Source organism: Furipterus horrens, unplaced genomic scaffold, assembly GCF_987537825.1.
Source record: "Furipterus horrens unplaced genomic scaffold, mFurHor1.1.pri manual_scaffold_1, whole genome shotgun sequence".
NCBI classification, from domain to species: Eukaryota; Metazoa; Chordata; class Mammalia; order Chiroptera; family Furipteridae; genus Furipterus; species Furipterus horrens.
The window spans coordinates 106,310,303-106,330,212 of record NW_028327171.1 but is presented as its reverse complement, the minus strand read 5'-3'; the positions used below and the strand labels follow the sequence as shown (position 1 = coordinate 106,330,212).

The 19,910-nt window shown below is 39.7% G+C and overlaps 1 protein-coding gene across 1 annotated transcript in view; it reads left to right on the top strand.

The window, feature by feature from the left end:
• KPNA1 (karyopherin subunit alpha 1) overlaps nt 1-19,910 on the top strand; it is an 86,738-nt gene that overhangs the window by 16,042 nt on the left and 50,786 nt on the right. Inside the window, exon 2 of the mRNA XM_090277361.1 lies at nt 15,475-15,608. Coding sequence (XP_090133487.1) covers nt 15,480-15,608 — 129 coding nt within the window. The 5' untranslated portion in view covers nt 15,475-15,479. The remainder of the gene's footprint in view (nt 1-15,474; nt 15,609-19,910) is intronic.

Sequence of the window (19,910 nt, the reverse complement as noted above, 5' to 3'; positions counted from 1 at the left end):
GGAGACAGACAACCTAACAGACACAGAATTTCAAAACACTGGTGATAAAGATGCTCACAGGCTTGACATATGCTTGAGTATTCCAAACGCATAAGAGAAGAAGTGAAGGCTATGCTAAGTGAAATGAAGAAAAATCCACACAAAACCAATGGTGAAGGGAAGGAAACCGGGGTTCAAATCAACGATTTGGAACATAAGGAAGAAAAAAACAGTCAACCAGTGCAGAATGAGGAAGCAAGAATGGAAAAAAAGGAGGAAAACTTCCCAAATTTTGTGAAGGAGATGGACATACAGGTCCGGGAAGCACAGGGTTCCGGGCGAGTTGGACCCAGAGGGGACCACACCAGGACGCATCATGACTGAGATGCCTAAGGTGAGAGATAAAGACAGTCCTGGGGGCAGCAAAAGAGAGGCAGAGAGTTGCCTACAGGGAGGTGCCTATAGGACTATCAGCTGATTTGTCAGAGGGCACTTTGCAGGCAGGAAGGGACTGGCAAGCAGTATTCAATGTGATGAAAGGCAACCTGCAATCAGGATTACTCCATCCAGCAGAGCTATCATTTGGAATTGAAGGGCAGATGAAGTGCTTCCCAGACAAGGGGAAGCTAAAGGAGCTCATCATCACCAAGCCATTATTTTATATGAAATGTCAAAGAGACTTATTTAAGAAAAAGAAGATCAAAACTATAAACACTAAGGGACGACAAACTCATTACCTCAACAACTGAATCTCAAAAACTAAAACAAAATCCAACTAAGCAAACCAGAATAGGAACAGAATCATAGGTATAGGGATTATTTGGAGGGTTATTAGCTGGGAGTGGGGAGGTGGAGAATGGGGATATGGTGCAGGGACTAAGAAGCATAATCAGTTGGTACAAAATAGACAGGGGGATGTTAATATAGGAATAGGTGAAGCCAAAAAACCTTTATGTACGACCCATGGCCATGAACTGAGGGGTGTGGGATTGCTGGAGGGAATGGGGGTACTGAGAGGAGAGGAAAAGGGGAAAAAATTGGAACTACTGTAACAATATAATCAATAAAATATACTTAAAAAAAAAAAAGTGGTGGTTCCATGTCAGGAGAGACAGACTGAGAAAAACCTCAGACTACTGACTACCTGTCCCCACCAAATATGCAGCTCCTAAAGCAGGTATCAGTCACAGACGTCTACTAGTGTCCACACCCCCAGCTTGAGAGCTCTGATTCAGAGATTTTGCTTAGGGGTACTGTGAAGAGAAAAAACAGGTCATAAAAAAGATAGTTCTGATATCAAGGACCTGACTTTATTTGAGCTGGAGAAGTTCAATCCTAAGGGTACTCTGAAAAACAGTGAGGGTTGGTTTTAAAGGCAGTATTAGATTTGTAGATTCTAGGAGATACAGGCTAAACGGAAAGCTAGGCTACTCTGCTGGAGAAAACTGGGATAAGAGATAGCTGGAGGAATCCATCCTGGGATCAAAGCAAGTGTCAAAAATTGACCTCTGGACTTACTCCTTCAAAGGAGTATGAATTTTATTGGATTTCTCTGTAGAGCAATTTACACTTGAGACTGTCGTTGAAAACAATATAGCAGTCAGCTGGCAATGATTAGTGGAGGTTAACAGCTGAGAGTTGTCAGGGAAAGCGACAGCCCTGCCTAACTATTGTCAAGGTAAGGTGACTATGGACATATGCAGGCTATGCTTCCTGAGGATCAACATCAGAGGCATAGCACTGCAGGGAGGGGTGTGAGGGTAAGAAAATACACTTTTTAAAAATAATCCAGAAAATTACTAAACAAATAAATAAATAAGAAAAAAACCTGTGTGGGGAACACCAGTAACCAGAATGGCCATAAAGCATTATATAAAATACTGAGTTTCCAGTAAAAAGTTACAAGACATGCAAAACAAACAGACCAAAAAGCCCAGGGAAGTATGGTTAATATACTGGGAAAAAAACAGCAGAAACTGCCTGTGAGAGTGGCCACATACTGGATTGAACTGAAATAGATTTTTGAAGTAGCTATTATAAATATGTTCAAAGCATCAAAGGAAATGTTGATTACAGAAGTAAATGAAATGGAACTGCCTTATGATCCGGCGATTCCACTGCTCGGATTATACCCTAAGCATCCTGAAAGAACTTATTCACCACTATGTTCATAGCAGTGTTATATACAATAGCCAAGTGCTGGGAACAGCTGAAGTGCTTATCAGTAAATGAGTGGATCAAAACAGTGGTACATTTACACAGTGGAATACTACACAGCAGAAAGAAGGAACCTCCTGCCTTTTATGACAGCATCGATGGAACTCTTATTTTCTATGCTGTACTGTACATTGTCATGACTATTCTGTAACCAATTTGTACTTCTTAATCTACTTTTTTTTTTGCCTATCTCCCTCAACCCTCATTCTATCTGGCAACCATCAAAATGTTCTCTATATTTATGAATCTGTTACTGTTCTGCCTGTACGTTTATTTTGTTTTTTAGATTCAATTATTGATAGGTATGTATTTATTACATTTTATTCATAGTTTTGATCATCTACTTAAAGACCCTTAAATATTTCATATAATAATGGTTTGGTGATGATGAAATAGTTCAGCTTTTTCTTGTTTGGGAAACTATTTATCTGTCCTTTGATTCTAAATGATAGCTTTGCTGTATAGAGTAATCTTGGTGTATTCACTTTGAATATTTCTTGCCCATACCTTCTAGCCTGCAAAGTTTCTTTTGAGAAATCAGCTGACAGTCTTATGAGAACTCCCTTGTAGGTAACTAACTGCTTTTCTCTTGCCATTTTAAGATTCTCTCTTTTTCTTTAATCTTTGGCATTTTAATTATGATATGTCTTGGTGTAGGCTTCTTTGGGTCCAGCTTGTTTTGGGACTATCTGTACTTTGTGGACTTGTATGTCTACTTCCTTCACCAAGTTGGAGAAGTTTTCTGTCATTATTTTTTCAAGTAGGCTTCCAGTTTTTTGCTTTCTCTCCTCGCACCCCCATCATGTGAATGTTGGTAGTTGAAGTTGTCCCAGAGGCTCCTTACACTCTACGCATTTTTTGGATTATTTTTTCTTCTTCTTTTTGGATTCTTGTTGGTTATTTTTTGCTCCCTTATATTCTAAATCACTGATTGGATTCCTGGCTCCATTCCCTCTACTGTTGATCCCTGTAAATTGTTTTTTATTTTAATTAGCATATTCCTTCATTTTTGACTGGTACTTTTAATGTATTCCATGCCCCTTTTTGTGCTGTTGAAGTTCTCACTAAGTTTACTGAGCATCTGTATAACCAGTGTTCTGCACTCTGTATCTAGCAAACCACTTGTCTCCTTTTTGTTTAGTTATCCCTCTGGAGTTTTACTCCGTTTCTTCATTCGGGCCATGTGTTTTTGTCTCCTCATTTTGGCAGCCTCCCTGTGATTGTTTCCCTGTATTAGGTAGAGTTGCTGTGACTTCCTGGCTTCATAGAGTGTCCTAATGTGGTAAGTGTCCCCAAGGGTCCAGTGTTACAGCCTCCCATATTACCCAAGCTCGTACTCAAGGTGCCCCCACTGGATGTGCTGTGTATACCCACCTCCTGTTGCTGAGCCTTGATTGCTGTGGCAGGTCAATGGGAGGGATTTACCCAGGCTAATCATCCGCAAGGACTGTCAGTGACTACTGACCACCAACCTCCAGCTGGGCTGGGGCCCACTCCACAGGGCAGGACTTACTTTAGCAGGGCTCTGGCAATCTTCTGAGTTCACCTCTTGAGTATGTTGCTTGTGGAGGTGGCTGGATGATAGTGTTCCAATGTGGTCTGTAGCTGTCCATTGGGTGTGCAGGTTCTGGGGCCTCTGGGAGGTGCAGGCCAAGGTCAGCCACCCTCTGTTCTGTCCAATAAGCTACAAAGAAATCTGCTGTTGGCTGCTGCTTGTACTGGGCTTAGAGGGTGCCCAGGTGGATCCAAGCTGTGAACCAAGGCCAGCTGCCTTGCTAGTAGTGCCAGGCCTGGGGCCACTTAGCAGTAGGCATGGGGAACACTGAGGCCAGATGCTGTTTGAGAGCATTTAGGAAAATCAGAAGCATGAGCCAAGATAAGCTATTTGTATGGAAAAGCCACTGGAAATAGCCTGGGTGGGCCTGAAGGTTGGGTGGTATGGAGTCTCTGGAAATCACCAGGGTGGGGCCAACTGTGAACCAGGTTGATGGAATCTGAGATATGGTGTCCACCTGCCAGCTCTGTGATTCTGTGGGAGCACTCATAAAAGGAACAATGGCCTCTGCCAGTACTTTTGTCTGAGAGAATGCTGCTGCCCAGTTCTTGCCCTGATGTTGGACAGTTCAGTTCCTCCCGTGTTTCTCTGATGCCTTTCAATCTGCTACCCCAGTGCTGAAGCTCAGAGGGAGTAACAGAGCTCAGACTGCATGAGTCCAAGTATTCTGTGTGCACATCCTTTAAGAGGAACTGCCTGAGACTCTTAGCAGTTTCTATCTTCTGTAGCCCCAATCCTTGCTGGCTTTTACAGCCAGAAGTTAAAGAGACTTACCTTTCTGGCACTAGAACCCTGGGCTGGAGGGCCCGGTGTGGGGCTGGGATCCCTTGCTCCTAAGATATCTCCCCCCTCACCCCTCCAGCCCCCACCCCCTGATTTTTTTCCCACCACACATGACTGTGGGACCAGCCCATTCTGTGTCTCCGCCCCTCCTACCAATCTGGATGTAGTTTCTTCTTTAATTCTCTAGTTGTAGGTCTTCCCATTCAACTCAATTTCTGACAGTTTTGAATGATGGTCCTGTGGGTTAGTTGTAATTTTTATGTGATTATACAAGGAGGCAAGCCATGTTTACCTATGCCAACATATTCTGTATTTCTGAAAACTTCTCAAATTTATTGAAAAATGCTTAGCTGTACAACCAGGGAGTCCAGTGACCTTTAAGATGATTGATGCAAGAAAGTCCACAAGTGGATACGTCACTGTAAAAATGTTGAAAATCAAAGACAAGGGGGAAATCCTTGAGTGCAGCAAGAGAAAAATGATTACTTATTTAAATGGGGACACTGATAAGAATAATAGTTGATTTCTCAGTAAAAACCATGGAAGCCAGAGAAGGCAGTGGAATAATACATAGTCGTGTTCCACTTAATGACAGATAAGTTCTGAGAAGTGCATCATTAGGCAGTTTTGTTGTGTGAGCATTATAGAGTGTACTTACACGAATGTAGATGGGATAGCCAACTACACACCCTAGGCTCTAGGGTATAGCCTGTTGTTCCTAGGCTACAAGACTGTATAGCATATTACTGTACAGACAACACAAGATTAGATCACAGGAGATTTATGGCAATCGCATAAATCAGTAACAGTCAATTTTTAAGTATTGTGTATGAGAGGGGACCCAAAAAACTGGAATTTATTTATAAAAAATTGTGTATTTATTCTTATATGCTTAAACTTCACTCACCTTCCAAGTACTCTTCACTTGATGCAATATACCTATTGAGATGTTTTCTCTGCTGCTCAAAACAGCAGAGAACTATTAGATTTTGATGTCTTTTAGTGTTAATGCCAGTTTTTGTTTCACCTCTTCTACATCAGCAAAATGTTTCTCTTTGAGGACTTTTTTCATCCAGGGAAACAAAAAAAAAGTGGCTTGGGAGAAATCAGTGAAAGTTGGGGAGGGGACAACGGGGGTCATGTCCTTTTTGGACAAAAACTGCTGAACACTTAGTGCGCTCATAAGTCACATCAGGAAATGGGAAAACGTATTGAAAAAGTCCTTTAAAAAATTCACTGAAGTTGAACACAGCCTCTCACAACGCCTGCTGGTACACTGACACAGATAGGTTCCTACAACACTCACCTAGGGAGGGAAGCCTTTGCTAGAAGGGGCCCGCCCTTCAGAATATAATTTTGTTTTTTTGGGAAGTCCCTCCCTTCGTACATAATTGTGTATGCTTTTATATAACTGACAGACCAGTAGGTTTATTTACACCAACATTACCACAAACACATGAGTAATGAGTTGCTCTGTGTCATGTTAGCTATGATGTTACTAGATAGGAATTTTTCAGCTCCACTCTAATGTTATGGGACAACTTATATATGTGGTATTTTGTTGACTGGAATGTCATTATGTGGTACATGACTATTTGAAGTACTCAGAGACAGACAATGTCAATCAAAGTTATCTTTTAAAAACGAAGGAGAGGTAAAGACTTTCCCAGATTAAAAAAAAACAATGTTACCATCACACCTGCCTCACACGAATGCTAAAGGAAGTTCTTTAGGCTGAAAACAAATGTCCCTAGATGGTAATTAGAATTCATATGAACAAGAATATGAGTAAAGGTAATTACTGTATATAATTTTATTTTGTTTATTGATTTTAGAGAGAGAAACATTGATTTTTGTTGTTCTGCTTATTTATGTATTCATTGGTTGTATCTTACATGTGCCCTGACTAGGGACCCAACCTGCAACTTTGGTGTATCAGGATTATACTAACCAGCTAAGCTACCCGGCCAGGGCCTACTGTATGTACTTTCAAAAGAGAGGATAACCACATATTTCTCTGTTTAAAAAAAAAAAAAATTTACAGAGCAATTGTGTAAAGTGATAGTATGTAATGTATTCTTGGGCATATAACATATGAAAATATAATGTATTAGTAATGTATTTGCCAATAACAGCACAGAAGAGGTGAGAGCAGAGCTATGTTAAGCTAAGGAAATGACTATAGATGATAAATAATTATAATTGTTTTAGGTTTGTAACAAGTGTAATATCAATAGGATCACGACCATAAAAGGGAACAGAATTACATAGCTCATTTATATATCTCACTGGCATTGAGATAATGTCTCAATAGTATAAGTCTGAAGTTGATTCTGATAAGTTAAAGTATATATGGTAAACCCTAGAGCAGTGATTTTCAATCTTTTTCGTCTCATGACACGCATAAACTAATTACTAAACTGCGGCACATCAAAAAATATTTTTACCAATCTGACAAAAAATAGGTATAATTTTTTATTCATTCACCCTGCATGGCTATTGTGTTGGCTGTTGTCCTTTTTTAATTTGACAATCTAAGGGAAAAGAAGTCAGTGTTCCTGGCTAAATAGTTAAGTACTACATACCTAAAAATTTGCTGCCCTAGAGCAACCAGTAGGGACAAAAACAAAATATATAGTGAAAAAATCACTAAGGAAATTTAAGTGATTCATTTGAAAATATTCTTGAAATGCGAAAGAAAGCAGTGAATGAGTACTAAAGGAAAAAAGATGAGGTGCATGGAGACAAAAAATGAAAAATCTGTCAAGTCCAATTATATCAATAATAACATTAAATATGAGTTGATTACACATTCTGATTTTAAAGAGCAGAGATTGTTACAAGAAATATTTTAAGGTTAAAGATAATATATTTAAAGTATAAGGATTGAAAAATAAATATGCAAACAAGAAAGCTGGAGTGGCTATACGAATATCAGAAAAAATAGACAAACAAAAATGTTACTAGTGATAAAGAGGGACATTAGATAACAACGAAAGGGTCACCCATTAGAAAGAGAAAACAGTTATATATATATATGTACCTAATAACAGCACCAAAATGCATGAAGCCAAAACTGACAAATGAAGGGAGAAATAGAGAATTCAACACTAATGGTTGGGAAACTTCAGTACTCCATTTTCAAAAATGAACGAAACAACTAGGCATAAGGAAACAATAGTGTAAACCAACTGCACCCGACAGACATCCATAAACCACACCACCACCTGGCAACAGCTGAATATACAGGGGTGGGCAGAGTAAGTTCAGAGTTGTAATATAAATAATGCAAGGATTAATAAGTAATACAAGAGTAAACTCTTTCATGTGCCTACAACTGTAAACCAACGTTTGCCCAGCCATATATTGTTAAGTGCACATGCGCCATTTTCGAGGATAGACCAGGTAGGTGCCAGGCCACAAAGCAAACCCAAATACATATAAAAGGATTAAAATAATAAAGTATGTTCTCTGGTCACAGTGTAAAGAAATTAGAAATCAACAGAAAATTTTGGGAAATCACAAATATATGAAAATCAAAAAGGGAGATCAGAAAATACTATTGAGATAAATTAAAATAAAGTTACCACCTAAAAAAACTTACAGGATGTAGATAAAGCAATGCTTAGAGGGAAACTGCTAGCAATAAATGCCTGTATTAAGAAAGTAGAAAGGCCTTGGCCAGGTAGCTTAGTTGATTGGAACATTGTCCTGATATGCCAAGTCTGGGTTTGATCTCTCGTCAGCGCACATATAAGAAGTAACTCGTCGGCAGCCGTCCGTCTCGAGAGACGATGGTGTAGCTTCTTAAGAGTCTATCTGCACCACCGAGAATGGCTGTGCAGTCCGACTCGGGAGTGACACGGTATCTGTCTCCTCCCGTGTTGAATCGACATCTTGCATGAAGCTACAGAGCCTGGGCAGGGTGATATGGAGGGTCTGCTGTTGCCCATGCAGCAGACCCCCCCTCTCTTCGCAGCTGAAGGATCCAAGGGAAAGACGGAGTCAATACAGCTTGGGTTCAGGTGCGCCGCAGGAGTTGCCGGTGTTGACTACAACGTCGAACCGCCTTAGGGACTCCGGCTCTGGATTTTCTGTCGGGGTTTACTCCCTTAGCCTTTCCCCTGAAGAGGTATGCCGCAAGGCAGCGGAGGTTTTTTGGAGTCAGAGTTTTCCTTCTCTGATGTGCCCTGACTGGAAGATCGAACCAGCGACACTTAGCTCGCAGGCTGACGCTCAATCCACTGAGCTAAACCAGCCAGTAAAGAACTCATACAACTCACTTGAAATGGGATCTTAACATACTTAGGTGTGAATGTAATACAACCTTTAGAAGCTCCTTTTATTTTACCAATATAAACAGAAGTAAATACAAAATCCAGTTGTAGATCCATCTCATTACTAGGTATTATACAGGAAACATTTTCCATAATAGGACATAATTCAGATGAAGCCTGTACTGATTCACACGTCATCAATGGGAGTTCTGGCAATGCTGACTCAGAAATATTTTCATTTTCATTAGTGATGCCATGGTCTTGCTTAGATTGTAATTTAAGAATTTCTGAACTTTTATGTTCAACGGGTCCTTCTTCATCACTGGAAACAACAATTGGTTCAGCTGAGATCAACGATTGGTTCCCTTCACTGTGTTCACTTAAAACATCCTCTGCAAAACCAGAGGATGTTCATGTTAAATCACCACTGTCCAAACTCAGAAGCTCAGAACGGTGGGATCTCCCTACACAGAGGTGGGAAAGAAGCCTAAGAAACAAGGTCCTTTCTCTAGATTATACAAGTAAAAAAGCTGTCCGTGGGCGTCCTGTCACTCCTAAGACATCATCAGAAAGGCAACTCAGAGTTATGTTGACGAATGTCCTATGGACGGATTTAGGACGAAAATTCAGAAAGACCCTACCTAGAAACGATGCTAATTTATGTGATGCCAACAAGGTGCATTCAGACTCATTGCCTTCGACATCTGTTGACAGCCTAGAGACATGTCAAACATTAGAACCTCTTCACCAAAGCCTTAATTTATCTGAAAGGATACCCAGAGTTATATTGACGAATGTCCTGGGAACGGAGTTAGGAAGAAAATACGTAAAGACCTCTCCTGTAACTGAGGCCAGTTTGGGTGACACAGACAACTTGCAATCAGAGCAGCTTTCTTCAGCATCTGATGGCAGCCTAGAATCTTGTGAAAATCTAAATCCTCACAAGAGCTTCTTTTTATCTGAAAGGGGTTCTCAACCAAGTAAGACAGTAGATAAGAATTATTCAAAGCGGGCTGCACATGCCAAAGAAAAGAGAAGAGGTGATGAAGGCATTTCTCTTGTAGTGTCTGATACTCAGTCTAAAGACCTTAATAGTGGAAGTAGAGGTTATGATCATCTTGAGGAGGGGAGCAGAAACAAGGATGGTACATATTCTGATTCAAAAATGGAACCCACTCTAATTTCCAAGAAGAGAAAGAAAAGGCTTAGAAGTAATCTACCTGATTCTCATAATTCTACTTCTTTATATAAATCATCAGAACAGACAAAAGAACAAGAGAATGACTCAAGCATATCCTCTGAGTTTGAAAAGTCAAGTGAAGACCATTATGAAGACCCAAAACTGCATGAAGAAATTACATCTGAACCTGTAGAAAGTGATTTCACTAAACTCTCTTCACTTAATAATCAGGAGTTGGCTTTGAGTGCTGCCCCCAAAAGCACCTCTGACTGTTCAGTCACTGAGACTTCTGAGAGCTCTATTTCCACTGATACTTTGGGGAAATCTACCCAGGTTGAGAAGGTTGAGAATAAGTTGAACACAATAGAAGAGTCTGTTTTAAGAAGTAACTAGTGAGTGCATAAATAGGTAGAAGGACAAATTGCTCGCTCTCTCTCTCCCCCCCCGCCCGACTTCCTGTTTCTCTCTAATAAAAAGATCTTAAATCAGTAACCTAACCTTCCACCTTAAGTCACTAAAAAAAGGAAAGCAATGTAAATTTAAAGCAACCAGAAGGAAGGATATAATGAAGTTTATAGTAGAAATTACTGAATTAGAGAATTGAAAAGCAGTAGAGAAGATTAAGGAAACCAGAAACTGGTACAGTTATACCTGGGTACTCGTCAGCTTCAGAACTCATCAAACCCTGTACTTGTGACATTCGATGACAAAAAAATGTTTCAGCACTTGGTGCTTGCTCAGGACTCCTTGCACTTGCTAGAACTTCAGTGAGTCATGATGCCGTCCTGCAAGAGAAAATGCTTCATTTGTTCAGTACTTGTTGGTTTTGACGATTGTCTCAAGTTCTGGAACAAATTAATGAGGAGTGCTGAGGAACCACTGTACTTGGAAAAGGTCAACAAAATTGGTAAAGCTTGAGATACATTGACATAGAAAAAAAAAGACGATTCAAATTATTAGAACAAAAAAAGGGCAAACATTACTACTGACCTTACGAAAGTTAAAAGGATTTTACAGAGGACTTCTGGCCATTATGGAGGCATAGGTAGACATGCTGCGTCTCCCTCCACAACTAAGAAGGAATACGTCTACTTCAAAACTGGAGACAACCAGAAGTTCCAGAAAATTGAGCTGCATCGAAGTCCAACAAACAAAGATATAAAAAAGAAATACTCATCCAGACAGGTAGGAGAGGTGGAATTGGGGCAGAGAGGATGTGGTGTGGTGGCTGTGGCAGGCTGGCAGAAAGCACAGTAATTCATTTTAAAAAGTAGGGAGGGACACCTGAGGAGCACTCCCAGCACCGACCAGACCACGCAGCTCACAGTTCCGGCACCGGAGAAAATAAAGCCTCATTGCTTCTGTATGTGAAAACCAGTGGGGATTGGGGCAGAGAAAGAAACTGCTGGTCTCTCAGCGGAGTCCACTTGCTTAAAGGGCCCCCATGGTCTTAAAACATCCACAGACCCACCCAGTCTGGGAACCACAAGCAGAACAACAGCTAGAGAGGCGCCAGTCCCATACAGGAAGTGGGAGAGGTGCCTAGAAAAGTGCTGGACAGGCAGCAGTGTTCCCTCTCAGACCCCTCCCTCACATACAGCACCACAATGAGGTGAACCAGGTCACCCCACACAGATGAATACCCAGGGCTCTGCCCCTTACATTGTGCATGGAGGCAAACACAGGAGCCTGTCAAGATGAGGAGACAGAGAAGTATGGCCTAAAAGGGAACAAATCGAGGTTCCAGTGATAGAACTAAGCGAGGAGGAGATAGCCAGCCTAACAGACGAGGAGATAGCTAACTTAACAGATGCAGAATCCAAAATACTGGTGATAAACATGCTCACATACTTGATAGATATGCTTAAGTACGGCAAACGCACAAGGGAAGAAGTGAAGGCTATGCTTAGTGAAATGAAGGAAAATCCACAAAAAGTCTGTGGTGAAAGGAAGGAAACGGGGGTTCAAATCAATAATTTGGAACATGAGGAAGAAAAAAACAGTCAACCGCTATAGACTGAGGAAACAAGAATTGAAAAAATCAAGGAAGGGCTTCGAAACCTATGGGACAACTTTAAACGTGTGAACATTAATATCATAGGGGTGCCAGACCCAAACAAGCTAGCCCCAAAGAGGACCACACCAAGATACATCATAATGAAACTGCCATAGGTGAAAGATAAAGGAAATCTTAAAAGCAGCAAGAGAAAAGAAGAGAGTTACCTACAAAGGGGTTCCTATAAGTCTGTCAACTGATTTCTTAAAAGAAACTTTGCAGGCAAGAAGGGACTGGCAAAAAGTATTCCAAGTGATGAAAAAGCAAGACCTACAACCTAAATTACTCTTATCTAGCAAAGCTATCATTTAGAATGGAAGGGCAGATAAAGTGCTTCCCAGACAAGGGAAAGCTAAAGGAGTTCATCATCACCAAGCCCTTCTTATATGACATGTTAAACGGACTTACTTAATAAAAAGAAGTTCAAAACTATGAACATTAAAATGACAACAAACTCAGAACTATCAACAACAGAATCTAAAAAACAAAAACCAGAATAGGAACAGGATCATAGGTATGGGGTTCATTTGGAGGGTTCTCAGCTGGGCGGGGGCAGGGGAAGAAGTGGTGCAGGGATTAAAAAGCATAATTGGTAGGTACAAAATAGACGGGGGGAGGTTAAGAATAATGCAGGAGAGGGTGAAGCCAAAGAACTTATCTGCATGACTCATGGAAATGAACTAAGAGCGGGGGGCATTGCTGGAGGGAAGGGGGTTACTATGGGAAGGGAGCAAAGGGAAATGAAATTGGGACGACTGTAACAACATAATCAATAAAATGTACTAAAAATATTTTACAGGAATACTTTGAACAACTAAATACCAATGAATTACATAGTTTAGATAAAATGGTTAATTTTTAGAACATAACATTACTGAAACTGACTTAAGAAATAGGCAATCTGAATAGACCTATAACAGGTGAAGAGATTAATCATAAAATTGCCTACAAAGAGATGCCCAGGCCCATATGACTTCACTGCTGAAATCTATCAGACATTTAAAGAATAAATAGTATTCACAAACTCTCCCCCAAAATTGAAAAGGGATCACGTTCTAATTTATGAAGCTAATATTATCCTAAAATCAAAGACATCACAAGAAAACTATAGACCAATATATTTTATGACTATGAACACAAAATCCTGAACAAATACAAACTAAATTCAACAGCATATCAAGATTGATACACCATGACAAAGTGCTATTTATTCCCAGAAATGCAAGTTTGGTGTAAAGTTCACCAACTACTTAATGCAGTAAATCAGTAAAATAAAAAACAGAAGTCACATTGTCATTGCAATAGATGCAGGCATGTTAAAATCACTCAAAAACTAGGAACAGAAGGGAGCTTTCTCAACATAATAAAGGACATCTTTGAAAAATCCAAAGGTAACATACCATCATACTTATTGATGAAAGACTTGAATACCCATAAAATTAGAGTTAATCCAAGATTGTCTATTGTCTTCACTTTTATTTGACATTGTATTGGAGACTCTTAACTTGGTAATGATGCAAGAAATAGACATAGGCATTAAGATTGGAAAGAAAGAAGCAAAAGTATATCTGGCACATGACATGAGTTTGTATGTGGAGAATCCTAAGGATTCTATTAAACAAGTATTAGAACTAATAAGCAAGTTTTGCAGTGTTGTAGGATACAAAATCAATATACAAAATTCAATTGTATTTGTATAGGCTTGTTGTGAACAATTCAAAACTGAAAATCAAGAAAAAAATTTCATTTACAATAGCATCAAAAAGATTAACATACCTAGGAATAAGTTTAATAAGAAATGTGAAACTCTGAAAACTGCAAAATATTGTTGAAAGAAATTTAAAAGATCTAAGTAAATAGAAAACATCCCATATTTCTGAGTTGGTAGATTTAACTTTTAGGTGACGATACTCCGCAAATTGATCTACAGATTCAGTGCAGCCATATCAGAATCCTAGCTGACTTCCTTCTAGAAATTGACAGATTGATTCTAAAATTCATATGGAATTATAAGGTATCCAAAAGAGCCAACACATTTGGAAAAGAACAAAATAGGAGTTACACTTTATGATTTCAAAATTTATTTCAAAAATAGTAATCAAGACTGTGAAATTGGCACAAGCATACACATGCAGATCAATGGAATAGAATTGAGAGTTGAGAAATAAAACTATGGTCAACTGATTTTCAGCAAGTGTTAAGGCCATTCAATAGAGAGTAGTCTTTTCAACAAATAATGATAGAACAACTAGGTAGCCATATGCAAAAGAATGAAGTTGGGCCCTTACCTCATGTCATACAAAAATTAACTCAGTGGATGACAGACATAAATGTAAGAGCTAAAACTTTAGAACTCTTAGAAGGAAACTTAGGGTAAGGAATCCCTAATTATGACAATAAAGTATGAGCAACAAAAGAGAAAATAGGTTAATTTAGACTTCATGAAAATTTAAAACTTTTGTGCTTCAAAGGACCCCATCAAGAAAGTGAAAAAGATAACCTATAGAATGGAAGAAAATATTTAAAAATTGTATTTGATAATGGTCTTCTATCTAGAATATATAAAGATCTCTTACAGCTCAATGATAAAAAAACAGCCCAACTTAAAAATGGTCAAAGAAATTTTTTTCTGGTCCTGGCCTCACGTATCACCCACAGAGAATCTGAATAGATATTTTTTTAATGAAGACATATAGTTAGGAAATAAATATGTGAAAAGACATTTAGCACACTAGGATGACTAGAAGCGAGTGTTGGCAAGGATGTGGAGAAATTGTCAACCCTTACATACTGCTAGTGGGAATATAAAATGGTGCAACCACTTTGGAAAATATAGTTTGGCAGTTTCCCAGCAGTTCCATTCCTAGGTATATATACCTAAGAGGAATGAAAACATGTCTATGCAAAAATGTGTCCACAAATCATTATAGAAGTGTTATTTATAGTAGTAAAAAAGTAGAAAGAACCCAAGTGTCCATCACCTAATAAGCAGATAAATATAATGGGGTATATTCATACAATGGGATATTCAGCCAAGAAAAGGAATAAAATGCTGACACATGTTGCAATATGGATGAACCTGGAAAATAACATGTTAAGTGAAAGAAGCCAGGCACAGATGATCACACATAAGGTTCATATAAAATGTCCAGAATAGGAGTGATAGCTAAATGCTACAGGGTTTCTTTTTGAAGTGATGAGAATGTATTTAAAAATTGACTCTGATGATGGTTGCACATTGCTGTGAATATACTAAAAACTATTGAACCGTATATTTTAATAAATCTGTTAAGAAAAGTAATAATTTCTGGTATCCCTGTGGGGGTGGACCCGGGCATGTATACATGTAAAAGACTGAGCTATTAGAACAACAGAGCTTTTTATGGTAAGCTAAGTTCACCTGTTGCTTTTTTCTCTCATTTTGTAGAAAACATGACTACCCCTGGAAAAGAGAACTTTCGCTTGAAAAGTTACAAAAATAAGTCCCTGAATCCTGATGAGATGCGCCGGAGGAGGGAAGAAGAAGGACTGCAGTTACGTAAGCAGAAAAGAGAAGAGCAGGTAAGTCCTTTACTATTATTTCTTTTAAAGAACTTAATGCTCCATTTTAAGCCTGAAACCACCTTCTCTTATTTTAATTTTAAAAGTGTTTACACACACACATACTCCACAGGTACTATAAAATCAACATATTTTGGGAGTGAGGAAAAAGAGAAAATGAGAAGTGGAATACAGTATTCCCTCACTTATCGAGGGTATTACGTTCTAGACCGCCCCTGCGATAGGTGAAAATCTGCAAAGTAGGAACCTCACATTTATTTTAGTATTTATATATATTTTAAGGCTTTATAAACCCTTCCCACACACTTATAAACTATTCCCAGTCCCTTATTAACCTTTTCTACACTTTATTTATAAACACTACTTACGTTCTTAAATATATTCTACACTCTTAAACCTACATAACTTTAACAACATATGTATACAATACCACAAAATCCCGCCACAAAATCTGCGATAAATAATTAAATATAATATTTTTAAAAATCCTACGATAGAGTGAGGCCACGATAAGTGAACTGCGATATAGAGAGGGACTACTGTAGAAGAATAAAGAAATCTCTCTGGTTCCCATTTCCCCACTATAACCACTGTTTAATACTTTAGCCTATTTGTTTTAGTGCTTTTCTTTTTTTTTAAGTTGTAACTTCCTTAAGATTCTATAGTATTTGTTAATGAATTCTCGAGTGGCCAAGAAAACATTGCCTTTCATTGTAAACTTTAATTTGAAACTTTGTAAACAGGTACAGAAATAAAGAACAGATAATTAACTTCATAAAACCATCCTCTGCATTCATCAGTTGTCAACGATTTGCCTTCATGTCTGTCTCCACATTTCTTTAATATTTTAAACAAAACCTTAAGGAATGTGTTTCAGGAGAGCAAAATGTTATTTTCATGTTTTTTATACCTTTTGCTTGAATTCTGTCATTTCCTGTAAGAAAACTCAAGGAATTTAATTTTTTTCTAAAGTCATTTTATATAAAGCTTTTTAAAACATTACTGTGGTGGGATGTGAAATGTCATATCCTTGTTCATAATGTACATTCTTTTCAAGTGTTTCCCAGTCATAATTTGTATTTCCAATAGTCCTTTAGTTCTTCAGGGTGGAAAAGAAAATTTCAATAATTTCTTTGTCACATACCTTGTAAAATCCTCTTTGAAAGTCTTCATAAACTGCCTGTAGAGAGATGTTGAAAATATAATCAGCACTTAGAAATAGTCTGTCTTATTAGTTTGGATGACAGTTATGCAACTTCCATTCATAATTAAGTCTATATCATTTTTTGTTCCAATGCACATTAAAATGGATAGAAAATACTCTCCGAAGTCAGCACTTTCATCATCCATAAGTGTTAGCAAACTTTCCCAAAACAGGACTGAGTTTTTTCAAGTCTTCCAATGATGGTGTCTAGTAGGACATTATTTTTAAAAATTATTTTAACCTGAGATCATCCATGAGTATCTGGGGCACACCCTCACTTTAACTTCCTCTATAAATATTTAGTCCATCACTCTGGTAAAGAAATTAAAAGATACTTCTGGCCAAAATGGAGGCATAGACAGACATGCCGTGTCTCCCTCCACAACTAAGAAGGAGTACAACTACCTCAAAACTAGAAACAACCAGAAGTTCCAGAAAATCAAAGTGCATGGAAGTCCAGCAAACAAAGATATACAGAAGAAATACTCATCCACACAGGTAGGAGGGGTGGAGCCCAGGTGGAGAGGACATGGTGTGGTCGAGGCAGCAGCAGCAGCAACAGCAGCAGGCCGGCGGAAAGTGCAGTCACACGTTTTAAAAGTCAGGAGGGACACCTGGGGAGCATTCCTAGCTCCTCACTGTCCCAGCTCCAGGGAAAATCAAGTCTCATTGCATTTGACTGTGCAAACCAGTGGGGGTTGAGACAGAGGCAGAAACTGCCAGTCTTTCAGCAGAGTCTGCTTGTTTAAATGGCCCCCACAGACCTAGAACGTCCGCAGACCCACCCACTCTGGGAACTATGGCCAGGGCAGCAGCTAGAGGGGCGCCAGTCTGGTTCGGAAGTGGGAGAAGTGCCTGGAAAAGGGGTGAGTGCTGGGCAAGTGGCATTGTTCCCTCTCAGACCCCTCCCCCACACACAGCGCCACAAGGTGGTGAAACAGGCCACCTGTTATGACGAATACCTAAGGCTCCGCCCCTTACAATGTAACAGGAGTGACAGCTCTACCTGGGATGCAGAGGCAAACAAACACACTAGATTTCCGGCCAAGATGGAGGCCTAGAATGACATTCTCCATCTCCCTCCACAACTAAGAAGGAATACAACTACCACAAAAACAGAAATAACCAGAAGTTCCAGAAAATAAATGGAAGTCCAACATATGAAGTTATAAAGAAGTGGTGCTCATCTGGACAGGTAGGAGGGGCGAAGCCAGGGAGGAGAGGTCAAGCTGTGCTGTCCATGGCAGCAGCAGTGACGATGGCAGGACAGCGGTAAGCACAGACACCTGTATTTAAGGGGAGGCGAGAAGTGCCTGGGGAGCACCCCCAGCTGCACACCAGACCTGTCAGCTTGTGATTCCAAAGCCAGGGAAGGCAGACCCCCATTGCCTTGGACTGTGAGGCCCGGTGGGGGCCGGGACAGAGGAGGAGGCTCAGTCTCTCAGCGGAGAGTGAACAGCAGGACTGCATCTTGGACCCCCACCTGTGCAGAAAATGCCACAGTGTAGTGAGACGGGTTGCCCGGTTGTGACGAGTGCATGGGGGTCCACCCTCCATAGCGTAGAAGGTGTGACAGCCCTGCCCAGGAAGCAGAGGTAAACACAAAACTGTTCAAGATGGCACAGATCATGATAGAGATCCCAGTGACGCAGCTGACCAGACAGCAAATTTCTAATCTAACGAAGCAGCAGATTGGATATCTTTCTTAGGCACAGTTCAGAGCTTTGGTTATCAAAGTGCTTACAGACCTAACAGCAGATCTTAAACAAGACAGGGAAGGAATGAAGGCTAGTCCTGATGAATGAACAAAAACACATGAAACTAGTGGTGAGGGCAAGAAAACCAGAGATCAAACCAACAAATTGGAACATAGGGAAGGAACAAACAGCCAACCAGTGCAGAAAGAGGGAACGAGAAGTGAGGAAAATGAGAAGAGGCTCAGAAACTTATCGGACAGCTATAAGCAGGCCAACATCCGAATCATAGGGTTGCCAGAAGATGAAGAAGAAGAACTAGAAATTGAAAAATTATGTGAAAAAATAATGAAGCAGAACTTCCCTAACTTGGGGAAGGAAATATTCTTACAGGTCCAGAAAGCACAGAGTTCCAAAACAACTGGACCCAGGGAGAACCACACCAAGACACATTATAATCAAAATGTCAAAAATTAAGGCTAAAGAGAGAATCTTAAAAGCAGCAAGAGAGAAGAGAATTATGTACAAAGGGGTCCCAATAAGACTGTCAGCTGATTTCTCAAAAGAAACTCTGCAGGCAAGAAGGGACTTGCAAGAAATATTCAAAGTAATGAAAAGCAAAAAACCTACAGCCACGATTACTCTATCCAGCAAAGCTGTTGTTCAGAATTGAAGGGCAGAGAAAGTGCTTCCAGGACAAAGTAAGACTGAAGGAGTTCATCAGATCTAAACCACTGTTATAAGAAATGTTAAAGGGACTTGTTTAGGAGAAAGAGGATCAAAACAATGAACATTGAAATGAAAACTGTATCGCAACAACCAACAACAGAAGCTAGGGAACCGAATCAAAGACAAAAGTAAGTAGATAATGAGAGTGTGAAAAGAATTATACGTATGAGGAATATTATGGGGGGAGGTCAGCAGGGAGGGGGAAGGGGGGAAAGGGAGGGAGATGGTACAGCAATTAAGCATAGTAGAAGGGAGTGCAGTAGACAGGAAGATGTTGAGAAGAACTATATGCACAACCAATGGGCATGGACCAAGGGCATGGGACAGCTGGAGGGAGTGATGTCACTGGGTGGAGGGGAGCAAAGGGAAAAGAAATTGGGACAACTGTAACAGCATAATCAATAAAGCATATTAAAAAATAAAGAAATTTAAAAGATCCACTTAGGTGACTTTTTTTTTTTTTTTTTTTTTTTTTTTTTTGGTAAGGAGAGACTTGTGAACTTGAAAGGACCATTTGACTCCCACACTACAAAAGCTTCATTCATAAAAGGCAAATGATCCCTGTCTGGTGTGGCTCAGCGGATTGAGTGCCAGCCTGTGAACCAAAGGGTCAGCAGTTTGATTCCCAGTCGGGGCACATGCCTGAGTTGCGGGCTAGGTCCCCAGTTGGGAGTG